This window comes from Camelus ferus, chromosome 8 (assembly GCF_009834535.1).
Source record: "Camelus ferus isolate YT-003-E chromosome 8, BCGSAC_Cfer_1.0, whole genome shotgun sequence".
Lineage (NCBI taxonomy): Eukaryota > Metazoa > Chordata > Mammalia > Artiodactyla > Camelidae > Camelus > Camelus ferus.
The window spans coordinates 23,277,224-23,295,663 of record NC_045703.1 but is presented as its reverse complement, the minus strand read 5'-3'; the positions used below and the strand labels follow the sequence as shown (position 1 = coordinate 23,295,663).

The 18,440-nt window shown below is 39.9% G+C and overlaps 1 protein-coding gene across 1 annotated transcript in view; it reads right to left on the bottom strand.

The window, feature by feature from the left end:
• Positions 1 to 1,877: 1,877 nt before the first annotated feature.
• Positions 1,878 to 18,440, bottom strand: part of HTR1E (5-hydroxytryptamine receptor 1E) — a 66,918-nt gene continuing 50,355 nt past the window's right edge. Inside the window, exon 2 of the mRNA XM_032484561.1 lies at positions 1,878 to 3,389. Coding sequence (XP_032340452.1) covers positions 2,106 to 3,203 — 1,098 coding nt within the window. The 5' untranslated portion in view covers positions 3,204 to 3,389 and the 3' untranslated portion in view covers positions 1,878 to 2,105. The remainder of the gene's footprint in view (positions 3,390 to 18,440) is intronic.

The window sequence follows — 18,440 nt, the reverse complement described above, 5'->3', positions numbered from 1 at the left end:
GAAAATGATCATGAGCCATGAATTCATTTTAGAAAGGTTGTGTTTGAGGCACCGACAGAGTATTTGTAGGGAGCTGTTCACCAGACATAATTCTTGGGCCTGGGGTTGAGAGAGAGCAGAATTATAGACACACATTTTAGAGCCTCAGGCATGAAACTGTGGAAATGTTGGAGGTCGGGATAAAGTATGAAGACAAAGGAGGTGAGAGCTGAGGATTAACCCCTGGGATGAAAAAAAAGGAGGCAAAGAATGAGAAGACAGCTGGAAAACCAGGAGAGGAAAGTCTCCTGGAAGGCATGGGCTTAAACAAGAAAGGGATGGTTTTAAGTGATGAGAGGGTAAGTAGATATGGACAGAGGGAAGGCCACTAGATCTGCCTACTGGCAAGTCACCAATGACCTGTGGGAGATGTGTTTTCAGGGAACTGGAAGGGGCACACACAACTGACAAAGGAGAGAAGAGTCAGTGGAAGGTGAGGAGTGAACGCAGGACTGGGTTGATGATTGGGGAAACTCAGGTGCGAGAGTGAGGAGAGAGATGGAGCAGGAGCTTAAGGAGGAACTAGGGCCGGAAGATGCTTGTTCTAGGGTCCAGGAGGCTTCAGCAAATTGATAGGTGAGATTAAAGAAGAATGCGGAGAGGAAGGGATGGTGGGAGGGAGAGAGAAAGCGAAGGAGAGAGAGATGGAGGAAAGGAGCAAGGTTATAGAAAGGAGAGGGCATAGAATTAGGGGCTAAAATATGGACGTAGGTGGGGAACTGGGGGCAAACCGATGTCTTCTCAGAAAATAAAGAAGAGACCTGACCTCTGGGGAGTGAAGAGATGGGGGGAGGCTGTGGATGAGAGGTGAGACACAGAGGTCTAGAACAGTCACTCACTTAGGAGTGTCCAAGAACTTGCACCCTTTCAGTCCTTCCTGTCATCACACCTGACTTAGTGGCAAGCTTTTCCATGTGACTGGAGTGGTCACTCCAGGTGGGCGAGGCTGAATCAGGCCATGCACTGTGTGGCCTTGGTTCCTGCCTGCAGCCTTCTGGCCCCAGGCTGCAGTCTGATTGGGAGGCCACAGAGATTCCAGGAGACACAATTTCATACTCATTTCCTAGTGGGTGGACTTTGCTGTAAACAGATTTTCAATTTTCATTTTATTTTTTCCCCAAACGCAGTAGTTGGTAATTTAATGAGTAACATTCTCCAACAAAGTTCTTCAGGTCATACATTCCCTCGTTCAATCACTGCATCCCATGAAGCTGCTTTAAAAGTTCTGCAAATTAGACATATGTTCTCTCCTTGATTGTGCTAGAGTGGGAGAGGGTATTCGAGACTTAGCTGGGACACTTTTTAGCACTGGAGGAGACCCAATGTGTCTCTCAGGTAATATAGCAACAAACTGACCAATTTTGATGACTACTTTATAACATTATTTGCTTATGTTTCACATTCATAGTCAAAGGCCTAGCAAAGTGACAGTACATTCATTCTAGGTTCTTTTTAGAGAATGAGCATGCTTATTTAATCGTGAACCAAAAAGTACATACGAGCTGTACTCTCTGAGCCTGAAAGGAGTGGGCTATGTAATCATAGTAAATGACTTTAGCTCAGGTCTGCAAGCAGTAGATGACAGCACACCACTTAAAAAAATATTTTATGTAGACAGGCAATTCCCACTGGCATTTGTAAGCATTTGGAACTATAACCTCAGAATTAATGCCACACACAAGGGCAAGTTATCAGACATTTGATTTATAAGTAATAAGAAATTCTCCAAGTGAAAATTTATTTTGGCATTCTTTAATTGCAGGATTAACAGAAATAGCTAAAAAAATTTTTAAAAAGTTTGTACTATTTTACCTTATTACTTCTATGAAATTTCTGGTTTTTGTAGGATAGTGTTTATTTGAAATTATGTACCATAAATAAGACCAGAGGTAGAAAACAGCACACCAAACAACAAGCCTCAAACAGAAACAAACAAACAAAAAACAAGACCACACATACTTACAACCTCTCCTGAACCAACTATGTTCAAGAATTAGTAAGTTGCACCCCTCATCCCCGTGCACTCACGAGGCTGGTAAAAGTCATGCCTTCTGGCTTTTTACCATCTAAGTATGTTCTCGGCACCTGATGAGCTTTTTAAAAGCCAGCTTAAAGTCTTCATTAAAACTTGTGTAGAGCAGCGGGTTGATCAGAGAATTAACATAACCAAGCCATGTCAAAAAATCGGCCACTTCAGAGGACACGGTGTAGATACTCAGACCTACAATCAGCTCTTTGATGAAGAACGGTAGCCAGGACAGGATGAACGCACCCAAGATCAGCCCCAGGATGCGGGCTGCCTTGCGCTCCCTGGTACTTGAGATTTGCTGGCGCTCTCCCGGGTGATCTAGGTCATTGTCAAAGGGAGGGATCCTGATGGAGGTGTGGATCTTTTCAAACTCTGTGGTAGGGTCCAACGTGGAGAAGTCAGACACACAGAAAGTCTGTGTCAGTTTACAGCTGGCGAATGAATTTTGGCTATCCGTGCTTCTGTTACTTAAGTGCCGGCTTGAGCCTCTTTTCTGGTAAAGGCTCTTGGCTGCGTGGTAAATCCGGTAATACAGAATCAGTATCAAAGTCAAGGGGATATAGAACGCCCCAAATGTGGAGTAAATGGTGTAGATGACGTGGTCGTGCTGGATGGTGCACTGACTAGGGGGCGGGCTGAGCCGGCGGTGGCTCCTCCAGAACAGAGGAGGCATGGAGATGAAGATGGAGATGGTCCAGACGGTGAGGATCATCAGTACAGCCCTCTTGGCAGTCCTCTTCCTGGCATACTCAATGGCGTTGGTGATGGCCCAGTACCTGTCCAGGGCAATCACACAGAGATGAAGGATGGAGCAGGTGCAGCAGGTCATGTCCACGCTGAGCCACACCTCACAGGTGAAGTACCCTAGCTTCCAGCTGTCCATGACAATGTACATGATGCTCAGGGGCATGACAAGCACGGCCACCAGGAGGTCCGTCACAGCCAGAGAACAGATCAGGTAGTTGGCAGGCTGGTGGAGCTTCTTGGTGGTACAGATGGCCATGATCACGGCAGAGTTTAGCAGCATGGTCAGGCTGGTGATGATCACTAGAGTCATGGAAATGAGCATCTTCTCAGTGATGGTCTTGGGTCTCCCAGCCACACTGGCTTCTGTGGTACAGTTAGTGATGTTCATTTTTCCCTAGTTCTGATCTACACTGTGGAGAAGCTGTTGGGTATATTCATTCAGCTGGAAACTACGTAGACTTGAATGTCTCTCATTTGTAAGGAGGCTGTAATTTCTTCAGTTATGTAGTCTGTTGGGTTCCATTTTGTGTGGGTAAAGGGAAGCAACACAGCATTTCTTCTGAATGGAGGGTTTCTGGAAAACAGTATGCTACTGGTTAAGGAATGAAAAAACCGTATTCTTTTACTTGGAAAACATGAAAATATTTTGGTTTTCATACATTCTTTACATCTTTTTGATATAATTTTATTTCTCATCTCTGAGTCTAAACTTCATCTTTACATTATTCTTCAAATACTACTTTTAAAAAAAAAGTTAAGTTCCCAAGTTCTTTCTGAGGAAGATATTACCAAATTTTAAGTGTGTCTTGCCACCCAAATTACTTTCTTATTTATACTTATAAGGCTTTTTACACTTGGAAACACATTCACATAATATGCTTTCAAAATTCTGAGGCCATTACATTAAAGAAAAAATTACATTGTTTATAATAAGCAGCCTTCAAACCAGATTTTAAAGTTTCATAGCAAATATTCAACTCGAGATATTTTTAGTGTCACAATGGGATTCTGCAATTTTGTCTAATTATTTCTGACACTTCACATATCCCACTGTGCATTTCTTTGGAGAAAGGAGAGAAAAAAAGCATATAACGTTACTTTGATGTTTATGGCAAATTATTCTCAGAGGAATACAGTAAATTGACTGTGAAACAACCTTATTAACAATCTCAAAGATCTCTACATTAAAAAAATGTATTTAGTTTTGGTTAGCATTTGTGTCCTCTGTGTGTGTGTGTGTATGTTTGTGTGTGTCTGTCTGTCTATCTATGTGTCTGTCTATCTATCTATCGTCATCATCTGTATACTGGGTAGCTGTGATAAAGCTGAGAAGTCAGTGAGACAGTGACATTTATCGAATGCACAGCTGTAAGGAATTTTTAAAAAGTAAAGTCAAAAATAAATGTATATTCATGAGAACAACTCAATCAAAATCTGCATAGGAACATTCACAGCTAATGACAGCTGGTTACACCACAGATCAAATCCTCTGATTTGACTCTATGGCATCAGGTTCAGGAAAACGTCAAAGAAAAACAGGTGTTTCAGCAATTTTCAGAAGGGACATAGACTGATGTGGATTTGGCCCAACAGACATAATGATTTAGCAAAGGATGAGGGCAAGAGCATGTAAGATGTGTGAAACGGGAGTGAAGGTGGGTGGGGTCTTGGGATGAAGTGGGGACTGGAAGGCAGGGAGCAGGAATCAAGATCTCCAGCCTGGGTGAGATCTAGCTCTAAATTTCATATCTCCTGTTCATAGGGCAAAAACCAAGAAGAAGGGAAATGGATATAGAAAATAAAAGACAGTAATGATGATTTCACTAACGACCAAAAATAGGGCAGTTGTTTTTAAGATAGTCTGCATCTTCCTGCAGTTAAGTGAGCATGGTTCTGCCTTTCTGTCTCCATTATATTTTTATAGTGTTTCTGTGGATGTACCTACTTTTGAATGTCTTGTGTTTCTTTAGTTCTTCCAGGGGATTTTCTCCACCAACAATTTCCTCTTTCTTGTAAATTGAATATTTTCTCCACCGGTACATTTCCCTCCTTTTTAAATCAGTTTAAATGTGCATTTATATTTGAGACCAGGCTGTTAAATTGAAAGAGTCTGGGCTCTGGAATCAGACAAAGCTGCATTCATATCCTAGCTGTGCCGTCTACTAGCTGCTTAGGGCAGCCTCTCTGCATTTCTCCCTGTGTCCCAAGTGTTTGATTCTCCATTTTGACACCTTTCTCTTTAATAAAATTATATAATTTTTTTCCTCCAAATGTTAACCCTTAGCTATGTTTTTCTTGGGTTCTTGAGGTTTGAGGGATAGAGTAGTTCTCAATAAAAAGGCTTTTCCACTCTGGTTGTAAGATTGGGAGCATAGAGACAAGCGTGAACAAGGGACAGAAAACTTCAGAAATTTCAATTTGACAATAGAAGCAGTTGGGCAATACATTAATTTTAAAAGGGTGCAGTAAAAAAAAACCAGAACCTATTCAACTTCATAGAGCTTTTAAAAGCTGCTCTGTTTATCTGAGCTCCCATAGCTCCAAATTGTCAATTGTGACAGTGTTTTGTTCCTTATTTTATAGGTATTTTTTATTCCTCCCCCAGCGGACTATACCTTTCTGGACAGTGGGATGTATGCCTGATTCCTCTTTCTAACTGCCTTTAGTTAAATTAGTAAAAACATTACACTTTGGGGGACTACATTGTCAGCTCTTTAATGTGACTTCCTGATTTATTGGTGCCCGAGCCTTTCAGAGGAGAAGTCAAGTTTTCTATTCCTGTATGGACAGCAACCCCGAACTCCTGCATACATCCAACTTGCCCTGTTTCATCTTTTTCCATTTCATTATCTTGAAGTTTGTTGCACAACAACACGTGTAACACGTTCTTTTGAATGGCTGGGTGAGATCACCTAGGGAGTGATGCGAGATTGAACAAACATGAGAACTCGGCTTTGGAGCTCTTCACTGTTTAAAAATCAGGTGGGTAAGGAGGAGCCTGCAGATCAGAGGACTAGAAAAGCTCCTGAGGTGGAGGAGAACGATACTGAGAGAGAATTCCATCCCATGACCACGTGAAGAGAGTGTGTAAAGTAAGAGGGTGATCCACTGTGGAAATAAACACTGTGGACAGACCGTGGTGGGCTAGGCAACCTGGGTGACATCCATGAACTTGACAAGAGTAGTTCAGTGCAGCAGTGGCGGTGAAAGGCTGAACGTGGCAGTTTCAAGAAGGAAGGGGAGGAGAGGAAATAGAGACTGAGAATAAGAGCAGTTGCTTTACGTTTTACTGAGAAGGGGAGCAGAGAAATAAGGTAGTAGCTGTAGAGGGGAATGTGGAGTCAAGGTTGCTTTCTTTTTAAGAGGAGAGATTGTCTTTTTAAACCAGGCTGTTTATAGTTTTCTTCACTGTTACACTCAATATCCTTTATACTGGGACAGAGAGCATTTTTGGAGTGAGTGACATGTAAAAGAGGAAGCAGGAAAGCAGAAATGGAGGAGACTGGGGTCAGTCAGGGGGGCTGGGGACACCAGGTGGGTGGATTCCTAGAGCAATTTAAGGGATCATGTTGGAGGCAGTGAAGGGACCAAAGATACAGCCGTACTCAGGAAATTATCCAACCGTGATTGTCTTGGCTTCCTTTTACCTTCTTAAGAAAATAACACGTACTTTGACAATCACTATTGACTCCTTTAGGAGGTGGTATGATTTCTAATTAGAACAGTGCTGGTTAAATAGCCCCGGAAAAATCTCTTAAGTATCTTTAGCTTCTACATAGTCCAGGAGAAGGGACTGTAATAACACTTAACTCAGAACACATTCTGCAGAACCAGTGCAAATACTGACATCAACGCACCAAACTTTTATTAGTCCACCGGAATGGAAAATTACTTGCAATAATTATAGCTGAAAACGGACATATCCTGTCAGGAGCTGATGCAGGATCATCTTGAGGGGTTTGTAACTTTCAGTTTCTGCTCTAATTATGACATGGAAAATACCAGTGCAGTCCAAAGCCATACTGAAATGGTTTTTCATTAAAATTACAAATAGGAGAGAATCACTTTAAGCCAAGCGGCTCACTGCCTGCTGCTCCCACTTACCAAGATGCTTCAGAGCCTCTGATTTGTATTATCCCAGTGACAGTTAGAGCTCCAGTCACCAGACGAAGTTATGAGCACAGTCAACTCATTTTAACTTCACCCTCTTATCTAGTTTTCTGTTGGTTTTCAAGCACTATTAAAAATTGGCCATAACTATTCTTTCATCTCTCCTTTAATTACCATTTTGCCCAAATTTCTTCAAATCATTTAGAAAATATGTGCCAATTTCTTCTTTTTTTATTTCCAGAGTAGCAGCTTGCCCTCTTATTACTAATTTTATCTCTCTGACTGTTTGTTAAATTCACTTCCTCAGCCTTCAGGAAGACTCTTCTTTGCCTGTCCAGGGGAAAGGAAGGCTGGACAGTCGTGTGTTTCTCAAGCTGATCTTTAGTACGAGCAAAGGAAGATGTAGAGGAGATGCTGGAGTGCGGGGTTCCTTATTCTCTTTTTCTTATTTAAATTGTGATTGGGACATGATATGGTTATTGCAAGGCTATTTACTCATAACAACAGGAAAACGTTATCATTGTAAAAATTCAAACAAAACAGCATACATAGTTTTAGGAGATGTTTACATGTTCCAGACAGAAGTCTTTTGTCAGAACAATGTTTTGTGAACATTTTCTTCCACTCTGTGGTTTGCCTTTGTATTTTTTAATGATGTTTTTTGATAAAGCAGAAAAGTTTAATTTTGATGAAATCTAAGTGATCCATTTTTTTCTCTATCGTTAGAGCTTTTTGTGCCCTAAGATGTTTTTCCTAACCTCAAGGTCACAAAGGTATTTTTCTATATTTTCTTCTAGAAGCTTAATAGTTGTAGGTTTTATGTTCATCTTGGGGGAGGTCACCCAGAGGACATGACTGCCAATTGACCTGTGAGCTGGACCTGGGCAACGGGAGGCTCCTCCCTCCCCCGTCCTTGGAATATATGTTCTGCTCACAGTTCCCACAGGGGGAGCTGTTTTCAAGGACGCAGTCTTGAGACATTAAGGTATTACTGAGACCATCTGGATGGGATATGTGACTGCACCCAGTTACAGCTCCTATGTATACTATAAAGATTCTGGTGGGTGGGGTGTGGAGATCTGTTCATCTTGTGGTCGCTCAAGACCAGCCTCATATTTAAGGCCCCTTGCTTAGTAAACCTGCCACCTGCTGATCTAGAGTAGTCTGCCTCTTTCTTTGGTCTCTCCTTGCCCTCTGTGTAGGGCGGCCAATTTTAGGTTCATGCCGGAAATTCCTGAATTTGCAAATCAAACTGGGAGCCAGCCAGGAGACTGGAGAAATGGGTCTTGGGAAGGAGGCACCTGTGGGGGAAACCCTGAATTGGTCATCGACCTCTCCTTGGGGAAGGGTTACGTGTATGTCAGATGCCTGTGGTCCTCTACACGAGTTCGGGGACACTGAAACTCTGGCTGGCTGAATGGCTTGTTTGAGGAACTCTACATGGTGCACTGAGGCAAAGAACGGAAATGAAGGGCTGGCAGTGGGCTAGGCTTTACTGTGGTCAGTTTGCTGGCTACTGGTGTCCAACTAGAGGCGCAAGCTTGCATTAGAATTTGGAAGGAGAGCTGAGGTTGGAGAAGGACTTGCAGTTATCCACCGCTCTGCTAGCTTCTGGGCTCTAAGACGAGGTGGGAGAGCACGGTAATAAGTTAGAGACCTTAGTGCGCTGGCTTGCAAAGCTAGGAGGGCACAGCCTGCTGAGAATTAAGGTCCAAGTGCTTGTGACAAAGCCTGATTGGGATGCTAAGAGGTGGAATCCCTGGGAAGGTGATTAGAATGAAGAACAGGATGTTATGATGATTGACAATGAAACTGCCCCATGCTGTGCCGTCTGATTGCCTAATACAAAGGAAAACAAAAACAGCAACAACAACCCTAACCAGTGGGACAGCCCCCAATTCAGGAAACACTCATAGTGAGAGAATGTGCCCCTACGGAGCGTATTGATGTAACTACCAAATTCCAACAAAAGGCCAGGGAAAGTATCCAGGCCAGGGGATACCGGGAGCGGTGGCATTTCTCTGACCAGCCAGGAAGCTGAGAGAATGAGCACCCTGACCACACTCCTGCCCTCTAGCAGTGTCTGCGTGGTGCTCAGAGGGTGCAAGATACTCTCTTACAGACGGGAGTGTTCTATCCTACAGGGAGGCTCGGCCCACCGAGGCGGGGCGTCTCCCTGGGCACGTGGGACCCTGGAAATCTATAGAGGAGGTAAACAAGTTCTGGGGGAGTTTGGTAAAACAGGCCACCTATATCCTTGTCTTTGAGCCCTAATTGGGCCACGGTCACTGTGGGAGTGAAAGCCACTCCCCTCAGTCCACCCCCAGCACCTGGTGTGGGATGCTCATTTCCACGCTGAGCCCAGTCGTCAGGTGACACGTCGATGATGGGCAACCCACTGCTGATCTGGGGGAAACCGACAAATCCTGGGAACAGGTTTGGGCTACAGGAAAGCCCCCAGGCAGAGAGGGAACTCATAAAGCCGGAAAGTCTATCCCAACCTGCTGTAAAAGTAACCCAGTAAAGGTAACCTGGAAGCAAATATAGCTTTACTTCCTTGTTGCCAGGACCCCACCTAAAAACATAGACCAGCAACACAAAGCCAGGCAGGTTGGCCAGTGGAAAAGCCTTAATACCTGGACAACAGTTCAGACCTGCCCCACCTGCCCCTATCACTCCTGATGCCCCACCTGCTCCAGCAGACCTCAGAGATACAGTCCTATTCGGGGTGGGTGCCTCCCACACCCCAGGTAGAGGATGCAGGCCAAGATCGCCTCCAGGTGAGGGCGACTGGAGGCAGTTGGAAGCCTCATGTCGAGGTCACTATACACTGGTCCCCCAGAAATGAACAAAAGGTGATGATTCCAGTTTGATGATTCCGGTTGATACGGGAGCCAAATGTTTTCTAATACATTGTAACCCTAGAAGTTTTCTGGCCCCCTCAGCACCATCGATGGTTACAGAGGACAAAGAGTTACGGTCAGGAAGGTCCCTTTGACGTTGCAAATTGTGCGTTCTCCCCACATGAACAAAACGGACCCATTGCATTGATGATATAATGTTAACATATAAGGACTGGCCCCTGCTGCTGTAGACTTTGCTGGAACCTCTGTGGAGAGGATAGACAATGAACCCGCAAAAATTCAAGGCTCAGGCACTGCCATAAAGTTTTGAGGAGTCATTTGGTTGGGTAACATGGATGTTGTCCCAGAAGCTGTGGTTGATAATGTGCAAACCTATCCAACCCCTACGGACATGTTCCTCCAGGTGGAACCTCTCAGCATATCATAGTAAGAACTCCCCTTCCTATCAAGGGGTGGGCTATTTTTACCCCAGATGGATGTCTAGTTGTTTCAGCACCTTTTGTGGGAAAGACTTTCCTTCCCCTATGAAATGCTTTGGTGCCTTTGTCAAAAATCAATTGACTGAAAAAAAGATCAGTTGACTGAATATGTGTCAGTCTATTTATAGACCCTCTCTTCTGGTCCACTGATCTACTTTTGTGCCAATATAATAATATCTGTATTACTGTAGCTTTATAGTAAGTCCTCAGATCTGGTAGTATGAGTCCAACTTTGTTCTTTTTAAAGATTGTTTTGACTATTCTAGGATCTATGAATTTCCATATAAATTTTAGAATCAAATTGTAAATTTCTATGAAAACCCTGCTGGAATTTTATTTATGATTGTGTAGAAATTATAGACTAATTTAAGGAGAATTGAAATTTATCAATATTGTGTGTCCTCCAGTCCATGAAGAAAGTAGCATTCTCCATTTATTTTGGTTATTTCTTAATTTCTCTCAGTAGTATTTGTAATTTTCAGTGCAGAGGTTTGTACATATTTCTTTAAATTTATCTCTATGTATTTTAATATTTTTGATGTTTTTGCAAGTGGTATTTGTAATTCAATTTCCATTTTATTGCTTGTATAAAGAAATACAATGCACTTTTGGATGTTAATTTTGAATCTGTGATCTTGCTAGATACTCATCAATTCTAGTAGATATTTTGTAGATTCTGATGATTTTTCTGTGAAAACAGTCATGTCATTTGCAAATAGGGAGTTTCATTTTCCAGTTTTATTGCTTTTATTTATTTGTCTTGCTTTATCATACTGACTAGAATGCCAGTAAAATGCTGAGTAGAGGTGAAGGCAGACATTCTTACCTTGTTCCCAGTATCAGAAGGAGACATGTTCAACATTCACCATTAATATGAAATCAGCTGTAAGGTTTTCTTAGATCCCTTTTTTTAGTTTGAGGAATTTTCTTCTATTTCTGAATTGCTGATAGTTTTTATAAAAAGTGGGTATTTAATTTTACCAAATGTATCAACTATTAAGATGATTTTATGATATCTTTTCTTTATTCTGTTAATGTAGTGAATTACATTAATTGATTTTTGAATGTTAAACCAATCTTGCAGTCTTGAAAAAACCCCAGTTAGTTAAGGTGTATTGCTGTTTCTAGATATTGCTAAATTTGATTTGCCAATATTTTGTTAAGGATTTTTCATTTATGTTCAGGAGAGATATTTGTCTGAAATTTTCTTTTCCTGTATTGATTTTGCCTAGTTTTGGAATCAAGGCTGTGCTGGCCTTAAAAAAAATGAATTAAAAATGAATTTAAAAACTTTCTGAAAAAGTTTGAGAAATATTGATGTCATTTTATTTGTAAATGTTTAACAAAAGGTGCCTGTGGATCCCTTTGGATCTTGAGTTTTCCTTGTGAAAAGATTTTAAATTATAAATTTCTTTAACATATATAGGGCTTTTTAGGATTTCTATTTATTCTTGTGTCACTTTTGGTAATTTATATCCTTTAAGGAATTTGTCAATTTTATCCAAGTTATTAAATTCATAGTTATAAAGTTAGTCGTAATAGCCCTTTCATACCCTTTTAATGCCTGTAACGTCCATAGGGATATTCTCATCTTCATTTTTGATGCTGGTAATTTTAGTTTTTATCTCTTGATTAGCCTGTGTAAGGGTTTTACAATTTTCTTGATCTTTGCAAAGAATAAGCATTTGAATGACTTGATTTCCTTTATTATCTATTCTTTAATTACTTTCAGACTTTATTATTTCCTTCCTTTACTTACTTTGACTTAACTCACCCTTCTTTTTCTGGTCTCTTAATGTAGAAGCTAAAATAATTAGTTTAAAGCTTTTTTCACCAGCAGTATAAGATCTTAGAATTTAAAAATGTGCTCTAAACACTATTTTAGCTGACTCCTACAAATTTTAGTATTTGTATTTTCATTATCATTCAGTCAGAAATCTTTTCTAATTTCTTTCATGGTTTCTTTTTGACGTATGCAACAGCTAGGAGTGCATTCCTTAACCTAACTTAACAGAGTATTTAAGGGTTATATAGATTTTTCTAAGAATTGGTATTTAATTCCATGGTACTTAGGCTCACAAAATATGGTCTGCATGATTTCAATCATTTAAATTTTATTGAGACTTATTTTATGGCTCAGTTCACAGTCTATCTTGGTGATGTTATGTGTGTTTAAAAAGAATGTGTGTTCTGTGATTGTCCCATGTAATTTGCTTGACAGAATTGTTCAGATCTTCTATACCTTTACTGATGTTTGGTCAATGATTGCGAGAAGAGTGTTAAAATCTCCCAACTGTAAGTGCGAGTATGTTTCTTTAAAATCTGGTTAGCTCATTGGTTTGGTTTGGGCTTTTGCCTTATCATGTTTGCTGACCTGTAAAGGAGAGGCTCAATTTTTATAATGTTCAGAACGTATTGTGCTTCTTAGACTATTACACAGATACCGCTTTGTTTGGTGAAGAACAAACTTTGCTTTCTCTTTCATTCTGCAGTGTGTTTTTCCCCACTCCGCTCTGCCTGTTGAACTCATTTAGCATTCGACTTCTTTAACTGTGCTTTGTGGGCAGTTCATTAGCTCTAAAGTTCTACTGTGCTTCAGGCAGGAGCATACAGTAAGATAAATTTGTACCATCTATTTTTTAAAATAAACCTTTTAGTTTGATATAATTTCTTATTTATAGAAAAGTTTTAAATGAAGTACAGAGAGCTCCTGTATACCCATCACCCAGTTTTACCCATTGTTAACATGCTACATTACCTAGGACATTTATCAGAACTAAGAAAGTGGCTTTTATTCATTACCCTTAACTAAACTCCAGACTTTATTTGGATTTAACCAGTTTTTCCATTAATGCCCTCTTTCTGTTTCAATCCAGGATATCACATTGTACTTAATTGTCACATTTCCCTCTAGCCTGTGACAACTTCTCACTCTTTGCTTCTTTTTCATGACCTTGATGGTCTTGAGGAGTACTGGCCAGGTATCCTGCAGAATGACCCCTGATCTTGGTTTGCCTTAAGTTTTTCTCATGATGAGACTGGGGTTGTGGGTTTGGGGAAAGAATACCATGGAGATGAAGTGCCCTTCTCATGACATCATATCGGAGCACAGCCCATCCACATGACATCACTGGGATGTTAACCTTCATCACTTGGATAAGGTGATGCTTGCCAGGATCCTCCACTGCAAAGGTACTATTTTTCCCTTTCTCTACTGTATTTTTTGGAAGTGAGTCAGGAAGACTAGCCTACCCTCAAGGGTGGGGAATTAAGCTCCTCTTCTTGTAGTGGGAAATATGTAGGTAAATTATTGAAATTCTTCTTTAAGGAAGATTTGTCTCATCTCTACCATTCATTTACTTATTCAATAATTTATATATACATATATATGTGTATATACACTTATGACTCAGTCCTAAGGGGGCAATAGCCTCTAGTTTTAGGGAAATTACCTTTATTAAAGTGCTGTTGACGCTTATTTGTGTTATTTATTCATATCAGTGTAGACTCATGAATATTTTATTTTCTGGGTTATAATCCAATATTATGCTATTTGTATTCCTGCTCAGATTGTCCTAGCTTTTTCAGTCATTGTCACTGAGAGCTCTTTCAGTTAGCTTCTCTTGCACCATCTCTTTTATCAGATTGTTTTCCTTTGTTCTATATGGACTGGATACAACTCTTTGAAAGGTGATAGGGAAAAATAACCTGTCTTATGAAGTATAGATAAAGTTTTAGTCAATAGACAGTCTCTATTGCAGGAAAATAAAGCCTTTTATTATGAAAGGCACATGTAGAAGTCTTATTTACTTTTCAGCTGAGACTAATAAAAATGAACTTTATGAAGTGCCTGTCATTTAAGCTAGCTGGTGCTTGAGATTATATTAGCATTAAAAAAAATGAAATGACTTCTTTTTGACCCAGCTTAATGACACAACTAAAGTACTCAATTCCCCAGAGAAGATCTGGGCTCCATCTTGTGCTGTGCATGTATTTTTCTTTTAAATCTTCTGCAGTGCAATGTGCCTTTGTAGCCAACTCAAGGAAATGAGCATTGAAGCTGCCCGCAGAGCTAAGGGTTCCTACTGAGATTCCACCTTGGGAAGTATTGCTATCCCAGACCACTTGGCTCCATTCCAACTGCCTCCAAGGGTATATTTGTAAGAGGGAGGTTTGCACGTACATTTTCTTTTTAATTTTTATTTTTGGCTCAACCTACTTTAGGTTGAAAAGCGAGAAATAGTGTGTTGTATAGAAATGGAAGGGTCAAGAGAAGAGGGCTCCTGTGAATGTACCTTAGATATATTGATGATTGGTTGTGTGGCCCTGAAAAAGTCACTCCATGCCTTTGGGTCTCAGTTTCCCTATCTGTATAATTAGAACATTATTTCTGAGACTCTTTTAGGTCAAACATTCTACAATTTTTATGCTACGATCTTATGGTGGCTGGAAGAAGGCTATGTGAGTATATTTATGATTCAATTCTGAGAGAGAATTAGCCTCTAGTCAGGGGAAATTATATTTATAAATGTACTATTGATGCCCAATAAAAGTGCCAAGGATTCCTGACATTTATATAGTACTACTATTTTTCAAATTTACTTTCACATTAATTTTATAGTCTTAATATTAATCTTCTATTTTTAACTTTGAACACATACTCTTTCTGTCAAACATACACATTTATCCCTACACTATGACTCTCATGTTGATATTTAGCCATCTCTCTCTTTTTTGGACTTTCTCCACTTTGCCATTTGTCATGGCTGGTGTGTGGTCTCTCACATTTATGCAAATCTTGGGATTGCCTTTGTGCCAGACTATCATTTCAAGGATGTTTGTATAGAGAATAGCTTTGAATGACAGAGATTGGGAATAGGAAGGCATGCTTACAGTCTAGTATGATAAAGATAATGCCTCCTTTTTGGAGTGAGAGGCAGGATGTTTACTGCCCATCATAAAAGATTTGGGCTCTGCAGCTCAGTATTCAACCTGTAATATACTCACTGCATATGCAAGAGTCATCTGGCCTTCTCTGCATCACTCTGTGGGTATCTGGGCATGGGAAATCGGTGCAAAAAATGCTAATAAGACACATTTTGTTTTATTGAGCTTTGCAGATATTGTATATTTTGCAAATTGAAGGTTTGTGGCAACTCTGAGTTGAGCTAGTCTATCGGCACCATTTTTCCAACAGCATTTGCTCTTTATGTCTCTGTGTCACATTTGGTAATTCTTGCAACATTTCAACCTTTGATATTATTATTATACTTGTTATGATGATCTGTGATCAGTGATCTTGGATGTTGTTATTGCAAAAAGGTTACAACTTGCTGGAGACGCAGATGATGGTTAGCATTTTTCAGCAATAAAGTATTTTTAAATTAAGGTATCTATGTTGTGTTTTTAGATATAGTGCTATTGCACACTTAATAGACTATGGTATAGGGTAAGCTTTTACATGTACTGGGAAACTAAAAATATTTGTGGCTTGCTTTATTGTGATATTTGCTTTATTGCAGTGGTCTGAAACCAAACCTGCAAATCTCAGAGGTCTCCTGCACTCTGGCCACTGCTGTTGCTATAATAAATTCCTTACTCTCTGACTCAGGAGTCTCCTGTCTTGTGATGGTTTCCACAAAACTGTGGCATGCTAATTTGTTAGCTTATAAGTAGGGTAAAATCTCAGATTTTCACAGTTAGTGCTTTGCAGTGTACTGCCCATTGTGAGCTTTTAGTGGATTGTATAGAATCACTTGTTTTGGGCGTGGTCCTTTCTTGATTCAAATTTACCATGAACTTAATGTGGCAGCATAGAAAGAGCTGAGAACTTGGATTCTCAAAGAACCAGATTCAAGAATACATTAGGTCATTTTCTAGCTCTGCAATGTTGGCAAGTCACTTAATATCTCTGCGCCTCTTTTTCCTGTTCTTTTTAGTGAAGATGACCTGTTTCACAAGGTTATTGTGAAGAGAAAATAAGATAATATATACTGGTGCTATACAATATGACAGCCATATATGGCTATTAAAATTGAATTACATTAAAAATCAGTTCCTCAGTTAAACTAGTGTCACTTCTCAAATGCTCAATAGGCACATGTGATTAGTGGCTACATATTGAGTAGAACAGATATATACTATTTCTACTAATGCTCCAAATTCTATTGGACAGCACTGACAAATCTCTTTATACATTATGGAGTGTCATAGAATTATCATTTGTTTTCCAGTTCCTTTGCTATTATTGGGAGGTTGGATAAGACCAGTTTACTTGCCTTATTGCTAACTTGTGGCAAGTTTCAAGACTCATGAATATGCCATGGAGAACCCTGCCTTTCTGTATACAGTAAAAACTTAGAAGGAGTTTGGCAACAGAGAAAAGACTGGGAATGATAACTAAGCCTCGTCTCATGTATCAGTTGTACCAGTGGCTGCGTGGACTGCTGTGTTGGACTTTCTAAGGTTGCATCTGGGCTCAGCATGGAAGTGCTGTGAATGGCAAGTGATATTTGCTGTGGGTGTAGCAAAAGGTAGGACAAGGCTAGAGAGCATGCATCCTGTATACTTGCCCTTTTTTTGTCTTATATTTCCTTGTTTTTTTTTTTTTTAATTTTATGTTTTTTTGGTGGGGGGGAAGGGTAGGTACTTTAATTAATTAATTAATTAATTTTTAATGGCGGTACTTGGGATTGAACCCAGGACCTCAAGCATGTTAAGCACATTCTCTACCACTGAGCTGTCCCCTCCCTATATTTGTTTACTTCGCATTGGACTGTCTTGCCTTAAAAGTGAAATGTGATTTGACTTTCCCATAGTTATATTGTCTGACTCCCAAATTTACAATGTTTACTTTGTCAAATTTTGCCTCCTTTTTCCCCCCCTTCATCAATATTATGGTTATTAGGGGGCCAAGGAATCTTTGTTTGTTTGTTTTTACCCCTGATGAACCCTCTTAGTTGCTAAGCTATTATCAGCTACAGTCCCTTCTAGAATACGGTTAATTAGATTTCACTATTTTCCAGCAAAGTGTTGAAAGTAGCACTAATCAGAATTTTAAAGGGCACGGATATCTCTGTAAATTTTATAGTATTATGTATTTTTCTTTTTAAACTGTTACAGGTGAGGTACTTCAGGTATAATAGGAGAAGCAGATAGTTTTACCTCATATAAACTCCAACTCATGGATCCTGGCTGCTGGAGTTCAGCCTGGGCTGACGATTCAGAGGTGGTATCTAGACTCAGAAAGAGCGGTTATGACGGATGAGTGAAAAGTCACTAATAACTAGATTGGTATCTGAATAGCCAAGATTTTTTTATATTTCCCTAAGATGTTTTTATCTCCCTACGGAAAAAAAAGCCATTGTCCTTCAAAATGGCAGCAAATGTCTTGAGGACCATGATTTTGATTCACTCGAATTTCAATCCCAGTTCTACTTAGAGAAAAATAAATTCTAATCACCATGTTTATGAATTCAAGCTTTATGAGAAAAGTGGTAGAATTGTATCGCTCCATGCTACTTTTTTATTGTTTATAAGAAGCACAGCAAGGTAGTGATATAACTTTCTCCCCTTCTACAACAGCATGAATAGTAAATAACAGCCTTCTAGATGTTGGAAATAATAATCATTACCTGAATTTGTTCTGCAGTGTGTGAAGAATGCCACCATGAATTTTTAACTAATAGCTTTTCCAACACTTCACAGATAATTGTGACTAATAGAATATATAATGCCAGTTTTTTAGGGTGAAGATTATGTGGAGAACATATATTTACCATACAAAGTAAGAGGTGATGACAGGAGAAGTGTACAGAGAATTTAACTTGTGATATAAATGAGACGCCTTCCCATCCTAGACAGATTAGAGTGCTCCTTTCCTCCCATCTCAATCTGACAGCACATGGTTTTCAAAGTCAAGATATTTATTTTAAAAGTTTCCCTTGTTGTAATGTACACCATAGATATGTAATGTATGTCATTCAAGTTGGGACACACATTCAATTTTATTCAATTCTCCAAACCTGGGCCAGCAGTTATCATTGGACAGATATTATTGGAGCTAAAGGATGACTGTGGTCCTTGCCTTGAGGTGCTCACAGTTTTCCAGGAAAGATAGACTCGATTCCTCTAAATTATAGCCTGAGTGAAGCTAGTGATTAGAGGATGCAC